Source organism: Engraulis encrasicolus, chromosome 13 (assembly GCF_034702125.1).
Source record: "Engraulis encrasicolus isolate BLACKSEA-1 chromosome 13, IST_EnEncr_1.0, whole genome shotgun sequence".
Taxonomy (NCBI): Eukaryota; Metazoa; Chordata; class Actinopteri; order Clupeiformes; family Engraulidae; genus Engraulis; species Engraulis encrasicolus.
The window spans coordinates 45079542-45097227 of NC_085869.1; the positions used below are offsets into that span (position 1 = coordinate 45079542).

The 17686-nt window shown below is 40.9% G+C and overlaps 1 protein-coding gene across 1 annotated transcript; it reads left to right on the plus strand.

Annotated features, from left to right (window-relative positions):
• The first annotated feature begins 3879 nt into the window (after positions 1–3879).
• On the plus strand, positions 3880–17467 carry LOC134461238 (polypeptide N-acetylgalactosaminyltransferase 5). The gene is made up of 10 exons (XM_063214019.1): positions 3880–5558; positions 5803–5969; positions 8003–8122; positions 10435–10570; positions 11263–11382; positions 11745–11862; positions 12453–12782; positions 13666–13746; positions 14783–14932; positions 15344–17467. The coding sequence occupies exons 1-10, from the start codon at positions 4387–4389 to the stop codon at positions 15482–15484; spliced, it is 2535 nt and encodes an 844-aa protein (XP_063070089.1). The 5' UTR covers positions 3880–4386; the 3' UTR covers positions 15485–17467.
• The last annotated feature ends 219 nt before the right edge of the window (positions 17468–17686 follow it).

Here is a 17686-nt window from a genome sequence, read left to right on the forward strand (position 1 = left end):
GTCTAGTGAAATGAAAGAGGCAAAAAAAAGCCAGGAGGCGAGAGTGACACGCTGTCAACAGAGCAGAAGGAAGACCTACAAGAAACACGACCAGCCAGCCCTTCAATGTCATAGACCGCGCGCTGATAAGTCCTTTATTATGGAAAATAATTTTAAATAGCATAAAATGTTGGAGGATCGTTTTTTTCTCTTCTTTTCTTTTTTTCTTCCTCCTCCCCTCCCCTCCTCTCCTTTCCTCTCCTCTCCTCTCCTCTCCTTTCCGCTCTATGTTTCTGCCACTATCGCTCCGGCTATTGATAAGATGACTAAATTTATTGCGGAATAATTCGAAGGGAAAAGAGATAAAAGGTTGCTGAATAAAATATGAGCCAAAGGCTGTAAATTGTAGCAATGCATATCATTTCATTCAAATGTAGGACGCAATTACCATCTGCTCCACTCATCAGTTCCCTCCTTTATGACTTAATTATATGTTTAATGCTATCAGATCAAGGAAAGGGCAAAACAGATGAATGGCTGGGAAAGAAAGAGAAAAGATTCCGCAACAAGACAAAAGCCATATGAAAAGTAACATAAAGGCTGGAATTGATTTCATTTACGGGGGGGAATAGAGAAAGTTAATTTAGATACAATGTGCGCCCATCACCATTGCGCGGCGTGAGATAATAAAAAAGGCGTGTTTGCCAATAGGCCTCATACAAATTTAACAAAAGAAGTCAAGTTCCTGAAAACTAGCTGTCTTCCTGCATTCATTTACAAAGATCCAGACCTCTCTTTCACCTTTCTGCCTTTCGTTTTTTCATCCATGCCAATGGCTTTCTGATCTCTCCGGAAAGAATATTTTCTCAGAAAGAGAGAGAGAGAGAGAGTGAGAGAGAGAAGACACTAAATGGGAGTGCTTTTGAAATTAAGAATTATATAAAACACGATTTGCATGTCTGCATTATTTAAACACAGAAATACATTGCAAACGTAAATACACATTTCTTCATGTTTGACTTAATCAAATACAAATATTACTTAAGTCGCCATGATGAACCAACAATATACTCAAAACAATAACAACCGATGAATTAAAATAAAAAAAACTTGCTGAAAGTGAGAGTAGGTAAAACTTTTCACTTGAGAGCATGTGGGCAGAGCAGAGCGCAGCCCGAGGGCCAGGGACTAGCCGAGGGGCATGGTGTGGGCCAGCAGGCTCGGTGTCCACGCGCTGAGCCCGTGTCCAGAGAGCCATTACATCCTGACATTTAGACCTGGTGCCATGCCAAGTGCCCGCTGCTTTCAAACCGATAGTGATCTTTCGCAGAGCACTGGCGCAACAGCAGCCACAGATCTGCCAGTGACTAACCGCAACACCGTATATGAGCTGTAGTCACCTCATAGTCATGCATACTTCCTATACAACCCCCACTAGACAATGGAAATTGTTGTTTTCTCACAATTATACCTTAATAATTTTTCATTATTGAAAAATACTTTGTTCATGAATCTTACATGTAGGCTAAATAAATACACATGAAACATCAGGTTTCTAGAATTTTCAAAAGCCTCCTCCAGTTTGTAACATCATGTTGGTGTCAGCTGACATGCGTTTAAACATCTTTCAAATATTAGGTTTTCCTGGTGCTCTTTAACCAGTTGTTGCGGGCATGATTATAACTTTTGTAAATGTCATTTTTTTTCCATTTTAATTCTGTTAAATCTGAATCAGGTTCGGATGGTCCAAGCATGACTCTGACCTTCACATCAAAGCCCTCTCTAACAAGATAAAAAAGAACAAAGGCTCCATCTTGTGGCTTGAAAGTGGTACTGAACTGTTGAACAATATCAGTTTCTTCCATCTAACTGACAAAGGAAACCACTGACATTCTGACGGATTAAACAATGGATTTAACACTCTAAAACGCTAAGCCTCTTGAGTTAAAACAGATGAATCTGGGTCTATGTGTTTAAAAAAAATATGGGCCTATACATGTTCAGACATATCCCCTCCATTGCAGCATTTTATTTCCATAAAGCTTTTTCTCTAAGCAAAAACACATCTGCTAGGACAGTGTTTCCCAACCAGGGGTACGTGTACCACTAGGGGTACGCGAGCACACTGCAGGGGGTACTTGGAAAAATGTTATTATTATAACAAATGTATGGAGCAGTCACATCAGGACAGAGAAAGCGATATATAGAACATGAATTAGGGGGTACTCATGGCACAACTAAGAGGCTTAGGGGGTACGCGAGACAAATAAGGTTGGGAAACACTGTGCTAGGACACCTCACAGCAGAATATCCATTCAAAAGCACAATAATGCATATACATACCTCGACTTCTCTTGTTTGATTGATCCCTGTTACAATTACTAGACAAGCTAAGACTGACAGTCCAATTGCATTCAGTCGGTTTGCCTGTTTAAAACACAAAAGAATATAGAGGTACATGTTGAATTTGTATTCATATAAGCCATTCGAGAGTAGCTCAATTATCCATTTACACTGACTCTCTGAGCTTACCAACAGCTATTAAAATGTCAGATTCATTCAGTGGACTTGCGTGCTCACAGAAAAATGGCAGATCATTGGCAATAATGTGACTTCATAGCTCGAAATGGTTAGAAAATAGCATGCACATTTTCTCCCACACGAATGGAATGAGGGCTACAAAGAGCAAAAAAAAGGAAGTAATTGATTTCAAACTAATTGTGCAAAGGTCTCCCTGATGGGAACCATCTGTCCAAACAAGCGCTACATTCAGTAAAATTTTATCATAATTAATTAAAGTGTTAACAAATTGCATACATCATAGTTAACACGGAGAGAAACTACCGCAGGAAATGTTATGAAACAAATTAGCCTCCACAATGAAAGAAAATTACCTCCCATAACTAAATATTACACTCATTTCCGCGAGCCATATTTCTTAATGAATTCTCTAATTAATTTAATTCACACATTGTGCATAATTTGAAGCTAGAAATGTCAGTGGGTCAGACTTAACCATAGTCTTGCTGGCTGTCTGATTCAACAAGAGACATATTAGCAAAACATGACCTCTATGCAAATTACAGACCAACTGTTGTAATTTCAATTCCAGGCTCTGATTAGCATGTTTCCAAAGAAACAATACTAACGACACACTGGCTTCATCCCTGACGTGTCCATGTCAATTTGACATTACCTGTCACCTTCATTGCAGAAATTAGTCTCTGGTGACATCTCCCATTCAGTCAACTAATCTATGCATTAGCAGAATCACCAATGGTATTGTCTCTCCAACAGGGCAGGGTTTATACACTTGCATGCCACAGGGATGGATTTTAATACAATTACACACACAAAAAATCTTTTTTTACCAGACACATAGGCCTAAGTATTTCTATTAACCTCAGCAAAGAGAGGCTGACATTATTAGGAATGGACATCAATTTCATTATTTTCATGGGGGAAAAAATAACCCTGCAAGTCTGCAAGCAAGCTGGGGCTTTTTGTTGCCTTGAGGCAATACCTGAGGCCAATCAATTGACACACATAAAAATGAAAGGGCACCCACATGGCAGCCAAAAGCGCCACACCAGGAGAGTGGAGCCATAAGGGCTGTGGTGGAGCCTCTCTCAATGGGAGAGATGGAATCACAGGGGCCCGGGAGAGGCTCCAGGTCACAAGTTAAAATAATGATGTCAATGTCGACAATAATAACAATAACACTTTCGAGTTACACTGGTATCTGTCTTTATGAATTCATATAGCCAACACAGAGATGTTTTTAGACTATTTCATAGAGGAGTCTATTATGTAACTGCAGGCTCTGAACATGCAGATCTATATTCTGGCAGATTTGTGGACTCTGCCACTCCTACTCATATAGCCTACCATGCAAACATGTTCTAGGCTACGTGGTACTCTGAGGCGGACTTTCTGCGTAGATCCAGGAACTGCTCCTTGAGACGGCAAGTTCCCCCATGACTGATAAGCAGTTGTCAGGAAAGCCATCTGCTGTGTGTGGATAAATGGCAAATCAGTAGCAGCAAGGGTCCAGCAATCCAGGGAATATGAGTGCGACTTCAAGAAGAAAGTGGAAATTAGCGAATGCCGAATGCAGACCAAACAAGTGGCACAGATTTACAACTTGGGAGTCGTGGATCTTGGGATTCAGAAATTAGTAGGCTACAGAACGATATTTCACCACAACAGATTTGCTGCCTCGTTTACGAAACAGTTTCGTGTTACATTTCAGAGTTTACATAATTGCCATGGCGCGTTCCACAACTTTTGTTCTAAGTAAGCTCTATGGACTGTACTGACACGCAGGCATGCCTCCAAAGGTAGGAAGGAAGTTTAACAGCCTAAAGGAGTAGAAATAGCCATTCGGCAACTAAATGTACCGTCAAAATGAAGATTAGAAAGTTCTTTCGTGGTAGTGGGAGGGTTCTGGCCTTCGTGTTCGTGGCGTCTGTGATTTGGCTTCTTTTTGACATGGCAGCATTACGATTATCAATCAATGATGTGAACAGTCAACTGTTAAAAGAACTCGTAGTAAAAGAAAGGGCGGCTATGAAAAGACAGGCCACGAGCCGAACACATGCACCCAAGAGATTGTTCAAACACCCAGTGGAGAAAGTACCCGTTGACCTGGGAGACATTGTTGAAAATGCGAAGAGACTTGATACAAATGTTGCCAACGTGTATCGTAGAAAACAGAAACCTGTATTTAGGGAACGCACTGTTGCAGGAAACGCTGCAAAACCTAAACCTGACAGCGTGGAGAGAAGTGACAAAAAAGCAATAGAAAATAACGTGCTTGGCAGTTTACAAAGTGTGAAGCCTTTACGCAAAGACCCATCTTTAAACTCTACCAAAACAGTAAAAGCCGCAGTGCTGGACAAGGCCAAACTTCCCAAGGCAGTGACTGAAGGTATTAAAGACGTAGTAGCCAAAGACATTGGCCAGAAGGCAAAAGTGCAAGACGTCAAGGACGCAGCGTTTACCAAAGCGCCACCCGCTGTCCAGGAAGAAGAACGGCGTGTAGTTCCAAAAGGAGCAGAGGACAAAGCTGTGAAAACAGGCAACAACATGCCTGAGGAGAAAAGTAAAGAAAATCTAAAAGACATTTCAAACAAAAAAGCAAGTGAAGCTGCAAAAGCAGGTTTTCAGCAGCATCCTAAAAATGATACAAAGTTAGAACCAAAGCCTGATGTGCAGCAGGTGGCTGGAGTTCTAAGACAGGCTGACCAGAACTCTGAACTACTGAACAAAAACGACCCTCACCCAGTGAAAACACAAATCCAGTTGACTCTTCCACCCAAGGTTCAAAAGGTGGAACCAAGTAAAGCCAAACCAACAGTCCCTGTTAAAAAGCCAGGAGCACTTCACAAAGTAATGGCCTTGGACGTGACTGAGAAACCCAGAGATGCACAGGCCATGGGGCAGTTTGGACACGCAGCAGTAGTGCCAAAGGGCAAAGAGGCAGAATCCCAAAGCCGCTGGAATGAAGGTCACTTCAATGTCTATTTGAGTGAGCAGATCCCTATAGATCGATCCGTCCCCGACACCCGCCCTGCACTGTGAGTATGAAGAATGCATTCAGACTATATGTAGGCCTATACAATATGCTGTTATCTAATGTATTTTCATCAATTTTCTTACTGGCAAGTAAGTAATACATCCATACCATGCTATTGATGAAACTTCATTACACAAAGCAGTTCTTGAATTGAGGGTACAATTAAAACAAACTACAGATCTGTGTAGCCTACACAATCTGCTCTGTACATAGCGACGGTGGCCTTTTGTGTTTTTTTTCCACAGGTGCTCAGAGAAAATGGTTCACGATGATCTGCCCACCACAAGTGTGATCTTCTGCTTTGTGGATGAGGTGTGGTCCACTCTGCTCAGGTCTGTGCACAGCGTGCTCAATCGCTCTCCACCCCACCTCCTCAAGGAGATCATCCTAGTCGATGACTGCAGCACCAAAGGTAGGTTGTGTAAGCCAGGAAGCAGGGCAATTTTGTGTGTGTAATATAATGTAATGCAAGTGTATGTCTTGTGTGGATAACTTGGAACCCGAATCTAATAAAGGTTATATATAATATGCTATACTGTATTGTTGTGCTCAAGAACCAAATAGAACAGTTCAAAGGTGAGCGCAGGTTCGCACACTTAAAAAGACACTAAGGTCAAGCACATGGATTTTTTTCTTGTTTCTGAGAGCAGAGTACTGTAGAGACGTTTCAGGTTGTGTAAGCCCTCATGATCACTGTGTCAACACGGCCTCTGATGGAGGTGTTTATTTAAGACATTTATGGCAACGTAATCATGAATCATACTGTCTTCGGAAAGTGAATGCATCCGGGAAGTACTTTGAAATATCGACTTCATACACTGTGTGCAGAATTATTAGGCAAACATGTTTTTTGACCATATTGTACATTTTATGCGTTTTTTCCGCCATCAACCTTTATGAATATGAAAACCTATTGGATTTAAGCATTCCAGAACATGCATATGTGTATAATAAGATGGGGTGTGATCAAAGGAGCCCAACACCCAATATCTGGTGTGCATAATTATTAGGCAACTTTGCTTTCTTCTGGGAAAATGGGCCACAAAATAGATCTAACAAATTCTGAAAAGTCTATGAACAATTTTGAAGTTTTCCAGGGGGATGTGGGCCTCTTGAAATTGGCAAGACGTTGGTCACGTTAGCACAGAAGTATCAAATGCACCGTTACAAAGTCATCAGTCTCACATGAAATGTCACTGCCATAAAATGAGAAGAATTTAAGGTGAAACTACAAGAAAAGTATTACCCTGCAGTGCTATCATATTCCAGAATGCAAACTTACATCAGGTGTCCAGAAGAACAGATTGTTGAGCACTCAGAGACATAGCAAAGGTAAGAAGGGATGACACCAGACAACCATTTAACAAGTTAATTAAGTCAAGACTGGGTCAAGAAATACCCTAGGACAGAGTTTTCGAAGGTATTATGGACTGGTGAAAGTGACTATTGACAGACAGGGTGGATGAGCCCATAGCTGGATCTGTGAGGGAAAAGTTTGCAACTTTCAAGAAGACAATGGTATTTATGCAGTATTCTGCTGGCATTTGAGTAGAACTCAGGAACTCATCTGAGTGTGCACATTACCGATCTAGCCATGGGCTCATCGATCTGGTCCATTAACAGTCACTTTCACAAGTTCATAAAACCATTGACAAAATTGTCTAAAGACCTTTCTTGACCCAGTCTTGACATGCGTTTCTTGTTGAGTGGTCTTCAGGTTTCAACCTGTTTTACCTTGGTCATGTCTCTGAGTGCTGAATACAATGTTCTTCTGGACACTCGATGTAGGTTTCAGTTCTGGAATATAACAGCACTGCAGGGTAATAATTTTGTGGTAGTTTGACCTTCAATTCTTCTCAATCCGGCAGTTACTTTGTGAGCACAATGCATGTGACACTGATGGCTTCGTAACGGTGCATTAGATGGATATGACCAATATCTGGGCAATTTCAAGACAGCCACATCCCTCTGGAAGACTTCAAAATTGTTTATAGACTTTTCAGAGTTTGTTAGATCTCTTTTGTGGCCTATTTTCACAGAGGAAAACAAAGTTGCCTAATAATTATGCACACCTGATATAGGGTATTGGGCTCCTTCGATCACGGCATCTCTTAATATACAAATATGCCTGACCTGGAATGCTTAAATCCAATAGGTGTTCATGTCCACAGAGGTTGGTGGCGGAAAATATACATATAATGGACAATATGGTCAAAAAACATGTCTGCATAATAATTCTGCACACAGTGTATTTGGCAACACAATTAGAACTAAACTAAACTTGCTTGCTGAACTAAAATTCTATTCTCATTTACTCTGCCCATTTCAAGACTGAATTTACTGTAACAACTTCACAGTGTTTTGCATGTAACTTCTATATCAATTTCTAACACAATACATTGTGTTTGTGTACCACCTGGTATGGTTGTGCTCTTCTTCCCCCAGACAACCTGAAGGAGCCGTTGGATAAGTACATGGCCCAGTTCCCCAAGGTGCGGATCATCCGCCTGAAGGAAAGGCAGGGCTTGATCAGAGCTCGCATAGCAGGGGCGGCACAGGCCACTGGTAATTTGTTTATTATAGCTTTATTATTCAGGAGCAAAAAGGAGTCACTCTATGGGACCTAAGATTTAAAAAAAAATGGCAAATGGGAGAAGAGGGAGAGGCCTTTTCTGGATAGCCCTTTGTTTTTTTCGAATCTTGGGTCCTGTGTAAAGTCATTAGTTGCATAGGTTCCCCATCTGAAATCACAGATCAATTGTTATCTACTGTACATGCGTATTAGGCCTACTTATACTATGGGGGCAGCCGTGGCCTTAGTGCTTAAAGTAGAAAACCTTTTTTTTTTACATTCGGTCCTTGATTTCAGATTCTAACCTTATGTTGTACTCACCCTTGTATGTTGTGTGTAATTTGGAGCTCTGCCAAAGATATCTTTAAGCATATTATTGCGAATCCATGGAGGCATTTGGTCGCATGGAACAAATTTAGTAATAGGCTGCTGGTTTACTAACACATCTGAATCCATAATAATGCGTCTGTATGCGTGCCCTTTTATCTGGAGAATGTGTTTGACCTTGCTGACCTTGCTGATTTTGACAGCAAAAACAGTTTGGAACAACTTCCTAAAACAAAGCTGACTGCTTACTTCAAGGCTGTAATGTTTACAAGCCCGGAGAGATTAGATATTATGTATGTTTCATGCACTTAACCAGACTTCTTTACACAGTATCACATTCAAATGGGACAAGTATTACAGAGGGTAATTTCTCCGGACAGTCTCACAGGTGGTGAAACTCTCGGCAGAGTTTACTGAGATACTCCGCTATCTTTACTGACATGACACGTTCGGACGGGACTACATTTCCTGGTTATTATTGCTTTACCCTAGGTCCCCCCTTTAAACTAGTCCTGTCCGAATAGGCTATAGACTGGTAAAAAGACTGGTAAAGGCGGATGTTCGTGACGTGATGTCACATCCGCCTTTACCAGACTTTCAAAAACTGTATTACCCGCAAACTTGAGAAGTTTCCAAACAAGCAATCCACCTACGCGTTATGAGTGGTAGCGTACCGTGATGAATAGATTACAACAGCATATGTTGGGCCTGCAAAAAATGGCCCATAGGAAGTTGTTTCATGGATATAACCAAGCCGGATATCTTCAGCAGAGCTCCAAATGACACACGCGTCACAGGGGTGAGTAGAACATGATGTTATAATGTGAAATGAAGGGCCAAATGTACCATAAAAAAAACAAGTTTTTCTCCTTTAAGATGATGCGCTTTAGATCAGAGGTTTGCAGTTTCGAATCCCTCCCTTCCACTTCCTATCTCACTCCATGGATGAGGTGCCCTTGAGCAAGGCACCTAACCCCACATTGCTCCACGGACTGTTACCAATACCTTGTACTTAAAATGACTGTAAGTCACTTTGCATAAAAGCCTGAGCTGAGTGTAATGTAATGCTTACTTATGTAGTAGTAGTAGCCTTTATTGTCCCCAAGGGGAAATTCGTTTCGGTGCAGTCGCCGCAAGAGCAGCACCCATAAGAACACCTGTCAACCCACCTGTACATTACATACACAATACACAATACAGTATAAGACAAGGGAAGGGAGGGGTAGGGTAGACATGGACCAGGCAGGTAGACAGGTGGCATTAAGAAACCATAATAACAACTTAGGGAGAGGAGAGGGAAAAAAGTCTCATGCCTTCAAATTATGGTGTGCACAATATGAATACATAAGTTAAAAAACCCTCAGCAGATCAGCACATTTAAAGACAACACAACATAAAGACACCACAACAGTGGAGGCGTTGGATAGGGGAGAGGGTCCTGAGGAGCCACACCTCTGGGAGCCTGCTGGCCACCAGAAGAGTAAACAATCCCTGGTGTCTTTGGGGTGGGGGTGGGGGTGCGAGGGGGGGCAGAGCATCTTCATTATGTTGTTCTTCCAGGGAGACTGTTTGTTCCTGCATTGATTCCGTTCGGAAAAACAAGACAGTGAGAGTCTCTGAAGGCAAACAGGACAAAACAAGACTGGCATAGCAGGGGAAAAGATAGGGGAGGGAGAGAGATCAGAAAGTGCGTCCACCTCCACCGAGAGCCAGAGAGGTGTGTCTCCTGGATTTTGTTGACGTTCTGTACTGTAAGCACAGAAACCTGACCATCACAAATCTGGGGATGGGTTTCTCCGGCAGGCCTATTCACTATCTGCTGAAAATGCTCAACTACATCATATCAACATTGCTATGACAGTACCGGGAGCCTTAAGTAACAAATTAAGACATAGCCATTACAATTTTGGTGACAGTAAGGTTATAACATGGGCTCTGCGCTAAGGGGTTAATGTGTTTTCCCATTGTCTCCTTTCAGGCGAGGTGTTAACTTTCCTGGACTCTCATATTGAGTGTAATATAGGCTGGCTGGAACCCCTGCTCGAGAGGGTGTACGTGGACCGACGGAAAGTTGCCTGTCCTGTTATCGAAGTCATTAGTGACAAAGATATGAGGTGAGATATGTACAGTAACTTGTGCTAAAGCAGGTTAAAGGGACACTGTGTGAGATTTTTAGTTGTTTATTTCCAGAATTCATGCTGCCCATTCACTTAAGTTACCTTTTTCATGAAGACTTACCACCACCATCAAATTCTAAGTATTCATTATGACTGGAAAAATTGCACTTTTCATACATGAAAAGGGGGATCTTCTCCATGATCCGCCATATTGAATTTCCAAAAATAGCCATTTTTAGCTGCAAAAATGACTGTACTTGGACCATACTAGAAAATATTTGTTTAATACTTAGTAAACTTCCATGTAAAGATCAAATTTGGCAATAGGCAGCCCAATTTCAATAAGCAGCATAGTTGCAGTACCTTTTTTGACCATTTCCTGCACAGTGTCCCTTTAAACATAGGCAGAGGAGATTAGATTCGAGACAAAGAGTTGGTGTTCCGTACATTGTGTATAAGGTATCTTAACCGACCGAAGCCTTTGTTCGCAGGAGATATTTTCTGCAATCCTCTTGTAATTTGAAAGCATAATACATGCCCAAGAAACCAGCACTTCTTTTATATTCCTTTAGGGCATGTTTGTTAAGCAACTGTCTTCTCCTTGGAATCATATACAGTATAGGCAGATGTTGCTTTGCTGTGCTCGTTTGTGGGAAGTAATCGTTGTTTGATTTGTGCTATTTGCACAGTTATGTGCAGGTTGACAATTTCCAAAGAGGCATCTTCAAGTGGCCCTTGGTCTTTGGATGGAATACGCTCTCTGAAGATATCATCAAGAAGAACCAAATGAAAGACAGTGATCCTCTACGGTAAAATGCTAATTATTTTTTGTCATTTGTTATACTGTTTTTATATTGTGTATGTATAGATATTGTTTTGTGTATTGGTTAGGGATTATATCGATATCTTATTACTCGATGCGATGCGATTCGATTATTTTCGATACTTAAGAATGCCCCACGATACGATACAATATGATTCAATTTGACTTTTTTCCAATTACTTTTTCACTTCTATTATGTTATGGAGCTAGGGCAGGGGCCAGTGATCGTCAGATTACTGTATATCGCGATTTATCGATACATTTCGATTATTATTTACACCCCTAGTATTGGTCTGTTGTATATTATGGAATGTGAAATTACCATGATGGATTTTTTTTTTTTTGTAGGTGTCCGGTGATGGCAGGAGGTCTGTTTTCCATCGATAAGAAGTACTTTTATGAGCTGGGAACCTACGACCCTGGCCTAGATGTGTGGGGTGGAGAAAATATGGAAATTTCATTCAAGGTAGTTTTATAATGCATGTTCTATATGTGTTATATTTGGAGCGAGGAATCTGCACATTTCAAATCCTTTTTAGTTGTTTTTTTTTATTTTATGGCCGGATTGGTACGTTCTAATCTACTCAGACTGTGTTTGTAGAGAATCTGATGAATGCTGAAGTCTAAACATAATCCAGCCATGAAATAAACAACAACAAAAAGGATTGGAAGTGTGCTGACTACGAAAATGACAGTCAGCCTTACAGTCCTGCACCTTTTTCTGGGATGTGCACCAGCATCTTCACCCTCAACTACGTATGTTTATTGTATGCACACAGTACACAGTGCACTTTTAAAGATGATGTGCATGCTTCTACATTGACTGTCTTGTTTTCACTCCGACTGTGTATATGGATGGTGTGTTTGTTTTAGTTTTAATGCACATTTGGAAGTGTTGGATCCAATTGGACTGGATTTGGATGACTTGATGTGATACCTGTTATAATACATGGTGAAAGTGACTGTACTGTTCACTTGTTTTGATAGTACGACCCTTGGAGGACTTTTTGAAGAGGCCCTTCGAATGTTCACCTCTGATCTACCGTCTCTCCACAGATCTGGATGTGCGGAGGAGAGATCGAGATCATCCCCTGCTCCAGGGTGGGACACATCTTCCGCGGCCAGAACCCTTACAAGTTCCCCAAGGACAGGCAGAAGACGGTGGAGAGGAACCTGGCACGTGTGGCCGAGGTCTGGCTGGACGAGTACAAGGAGCTCTTCTACGGCCACGGCTACCACCACCTGCTCGACAAGACCGTCATCGACGTGGGTAACCTGACGGAGCAGATCCAGCTGCGACAGAGGCTCAAGTGCAAGAGCTTCAAGTGGTACCTGGAGAACATCTACCCCGACATGGAGGCGCCCGTGGTCAAAGCGGAGGGAATAGTAAGTCAAGATTGTCCAAAACATGAGGCAAATCACTGCACACTTTTCACAGAATCGAAGTTAACCAGGGTATGATCATTTACCTTGGGTTTTTTTCTTTTGGGGGGGGGCACATCTTCAGCACCTAGACACTGACTGCGCAGGGAGACTATGTTTTGAAGTTATATAGTAGATGATGTTTACTACAGTAAAACCTCTGAAAGGCTTATTAGTTTAAGATCTCATTGGTGGATCAAACCATTGACAATTTAAGCCATTGATGCCTAAAACACCTACGTGCCTAAGCCATTTTTGGGAAAAGGAAGGCCTACCGACAGCCTATAAAAAGAAAAGCAGAAATATTTCAGCCTCTGAAACACACAAAAACATATATTGTATATTAAAGCTAAGACCCTCATCTTGCATTATAACATGTTAATTCAGCTCTAATTTACCAATATTTTAATCTCAAATCTCATGATCCTGAATGCTGTGTGATGCAGCTCTCGACGCTAGGATTAACGTAACAGGTTAAAATAAAATATATGTTCTAGGAGGACCATATCTACTATGCACATCACTCATGACATTCTCTAAAACTGTCAGCATTTTCTTGAAGACGTGTGCGGCTTGACAGTCCATTTGAGTTGTTTATTTGCATCTGGTGGCGTGTGGCACAGATCAGCACAAAGACACAGTGTTAGTAGCTGGCTTCTAACCAGACAAAGGGCTCCTTGTATGCCAACAGCTAAGCCAGCTGTGACTGGGCTGTTCTCTAGCCTTGGTTCTACTTGACAATTAAACTGTTTTTCGCAGTTTTTGAAAAGTACATACAAGTCATTGCACCTTATGTTATATTAATTCCCTTCACTGTTTTAACTATATTCCTCATGCCTTCCTTCAGGTTTTTAATCCTGGAACTAGAAAATGCCTAGCCTTACAGAACACAACACTTGTGTTTGCAACCTGCGATCTTAGCAATCAGGTAATGTAACGGCACTCATCTTCTCTGTGTACAAATGCTAGTTTGTTTCACCTCTGTTTCCCTCCCTTTCTTTCCCTGTCACTGCTTGCTTTGCATGAGTATGCACGTGTTTGTTTTGTTTATTCTGTACACTAACGTTTCCCAAACTTTTTTTGTCTTGGGTACCCCCTAAGCTCTTTTTGTCGTACCATGAGTACCCTCTCGCTGTCTCTTCCTCTATCCCAATGTGACTATGGTCCATATGGTATATTGTTATTATTCTTTTCCACATAGTCCTTGCTATGTGCATTCAAGTACCCCTAGTGGTACATGTACTCCTGGTTGGATAACACTGCTGTACTTAATGTACTTTGCACTCATTGCATATCTTTCTACTTCTGCTTTGCCTTTAAGTGAAAGGCTGATGCACTGTGTAGTAACTTGTTTTGTTTATTCCGTACACTACTGTATTATCCTGTACACTCATTACATATCCTTGTACGTCTGCTTTCCACTGTGGTGAAATACTGGTATCAGTAGTATACAGTATACTGTATCTTTCTTCATCCAGTTGAGCAGTGGTTCCCAAAAAGGGGGTTGGGGCCTCTAAGGGGGTCACAGAAGTATTGCAGGGAGGTCGTGGACAAAAGGAACTTTGCATGAAATCGGATAATTTACTTTCTTCCATAAATTGGTTAATAACAGTACTCACTTCTTTGGTTAATGGCTTTATTTGTTTTTCCTGTGGATTTCTAGCAATATTAGCAGGTAAACTGGTAATTTAACAGTTTGCCTGCTATTATTGCTAAAAATCCACACTGCAAGAAAATGGATACAATCAAATAACTCTTTCTACCAAAGATGACTACATACATACAGTACATTTCACAAACACACTGTTACTAACCAATTAAGCAATATAAAGAAGAATGCCTGAGCGTATGGGGGAAGGTGTCTTGAACATATTTCCAAAAAGGGTCCCTTGCATAAAATGTTTGGGAACCACCCTGCAGTAGAGGGTGGTGACTCAGTAACTGTTGTGTCTTGTGATATCCAGAACCAGCACTTTAGCTACACCTGGCTGCGGCTGATCAAGCAGCAGGGCCTGTGTGTGGTGCCTCATGGGCTGGCCAACCGCGTCTCTGTGGAGCCCTGTGATCCAGTCAACGCCAACCAGCGATGGATGCTCAATACCAACAAAGTTATGGTAAGCAGGTTGACATAATAAGAGAGAATGTTATGGTTTTTTTTGTTTGTTTGTTTGATTTAATCCTCATCTTGCATACTTGGATCACTTTCCCTTTTGGATTAATGAAGTAACTAACTACTCTACTCTAGATCCATAATATTATTTGTGTTGCAATAAAATGTTGTAAAAAATACTACTCCTAAGGTGCTATGTAGTAAAGTCCAAAAAACAAACACGACTAAACCCAATGAATGAATGTCATTCATGTTCGAAAAGCTGTTTTGAGAGTAGTCACCCCGCAAGGCACGCATTCAAATGCTTTAGTAGAGTAACCTTCAGTGAGTGCTAATTACACAGGCAATCCTGTATATTTACCTCTCTCTCTCTCTCTCTCTCTCTCTCTCTCTCTCTCTCTCTCTCTCTCTGCAGGCCGAGCACATCATTGTGGAGAGCAGTGCCCGCCGTCTGTGTCTTGAAGCGGGTCCCAAAGGTGACGGCATCTATGTGAAGGACTGTTTCTCTGGCAATGAGCATCAGAGGTGGCAGTTCACCAATGTCTATGCACAGTGACTCTGAGAATTGCACTACTGTATACCATATGTAGTAAGACACAGACTTGTGGATCATTATTGCCACTTCCATTCACAGATAATGTTTTTCTTTTTCTTTTCTCGGTTCTCTTGTTGTTATTTTTTTTTCCTCTGGAGCCTTTTTTCCTCTGGTTTACCAAAGGGCTCTTCTTAAATGTCAGTGGGGTATGCATGCTGCTAGCGTAATAACATGGTGAGTGTAATTTTGGGGGAATGTGCCGTCCGCACGGTCTTCTGTTTTTCTTTCCTCTCTACTGCCAAAGTTGCTATTCACAGCACACAGCGGTTTCAGTGACTGACTACCGATTTTCTTTGTTTGTTTTTAAAGTTCTGGGGTTCATTTCTCAAAAGAGAAGTTGTTAGCCTCTTAGCAACTTCGGTAGTTGCCAATGGGAAAATGCATTGAAAACATGGCCTAATGTAGTAAGCAACTTTGGTTTTGAGAAATGCACCCCTGGGTTGGGACTGAGGGACGATAGTGTCCAGCTACCTTCTTCCACTTACTACTTTGATATTTTTCCGAAATGATTTACAGATCTGTGGTATCGATTTTGTTCATAGGCACTTCATTTTTTTTACAACACAAACTGTAGGTTGTGAGTGTGTGTGAACAGCAATATTTTATTACTTTTTTTAGTGTGGTCTCTCAGTATAGCACAATGCAAGCTCTAGGAAACGGTACTGGAACTTGTCTCCTCTGGAGTTCATCTGTGATAGCCAGCAAGCCTCATACACTACTTACTTACTTACTGCTCAACCAATGAATCAGAATGTTTACAATGAGTAAATAAGGTACTATTACAGTAAGTAATTAAGGTACTATTACACTTTAGAATTACTACCCCCAAAAAGTTTTACAAACACTTTATTAACATTTAATAATGAACAAAGCGTTTACAAATGTTTGTAAATGAGTAAGAACCAAACCATGACTGCACAGTGGAGTGGGAATCAACATCTACTGTGTGAGTTTTACGTGTGTTTGCCTGACGAATGCTTCTATATCCAGTGATTCCATGTCTTCTGGTCTTTGGAGGAGAAACTTCCAAGAACGATGCAACTATGCTGTGTCTGCTGTGTTAACATAGTATTTCTTGCCCATTTACAAAAATATGTAAAGGTTTTGTTGATGATTAGTTCATTATTTGTAAAGTGCTTTCAAGGCTTTTAGGGATAGGTATTCCAAAGTGTAACCAAAGGTTCTAGAAAGACTGGCCCTACGAAGCCACTGTGCCTTAAAATTGCTCCAGTTGATCTTCCAATTGTTACAGTATGACCTGCTAGACCAGTGGTACGGTAATATAGGGCCTATACTACAAAGCTGGTTCAGGATAAGTTTAGGTTAAGTTAATAGGTAAATCATCTAATAGAAGAGCCTGGAGTCCTCATTTTCTTAAGAAAAGATCTTGTATTTGATGATTTACCTCTTAACTTAACCTTAACTTATCCTGAACCAGCTTTGTAGTATAGGCCCATGGTGTGCAAATATAACCCAAAACTGTGATGATGGTACAACACTCAATGCATTAATTGTTTTTTTTTTTCATGTTAAAAACCTGAGCTGACCTGATTCCCCAATTTGTGATGAGCGACATTGCATTCAGTCAGCTCTACTGTACAGAAAGATTTTTTTTATTTTTTACAGGTTGTAGTAGAGCAAAACATACACTAGAGGGAACTATTGTAACTACTGAAGTAGCTGCCAGAAATTATTCTTGTGTGCTGTACAACAGTATGTGTATTGTTTTCTTTCACAAACCACATAGCAAGAGTTAGTTCGTATGTTTTGATTTTTGAAGGGAAGATGACAGTTTTTCACATATGATATGCTGTGTGCTTACCTTTTTTTATTTGTGGTGATCATCGAGCAATACAATTGTGCATTGTGTGTGCAAAAATGTGTTTTAATTGTATGACTACATGTTAAGGGTTTTCATAAATGGTTTGAGATTTGTAAATTTGATTTCGCCAGTGTGAAGATTGCTTATTGCATTTTCAGTTATTGATTCACTGGATCCAAGTCACTGAACAGCTGGGTCAAACTGAGTAATAGCTTTTTTTCTGAATGCTAATTATCAAAGTAACACTTCAGTTCATTGGTTAGTTGAGGCTGAAAAACTCCAAGGATGAAATGAAATGGACTTTCCCCCTCCCTGTCAATGTACAATACTACTTGTGTTTA

What these genes read in the sequence shown, in the direction of transcription:
- LOC134461238 (XM_063214019.1), top strand. Translation starts at nt 4,387, where the DNA reads ATGAAGATTAGAAAGTTCTTTCGTGGTAGTGGGAGGGTTCTGGCCTTC. An exon ending in ATTAGTGACAAAGATATGAG is followed by an intron (nt 10,571 to 11,262) that starts GTGAGATATGTA and finishes CTATTTGCACAG; the next exon opens with TTATGTGCAGGTTGACAATT. An exon ending in AAAGACAGTGATCCTCTACG is followed by an intron (nt 11,383 to 11,744) that starts GTAAAATGCTAA and finishes TTTTTTTTGTAG; the next exon opens with GTGTCCGGTGATGGCAGGAG.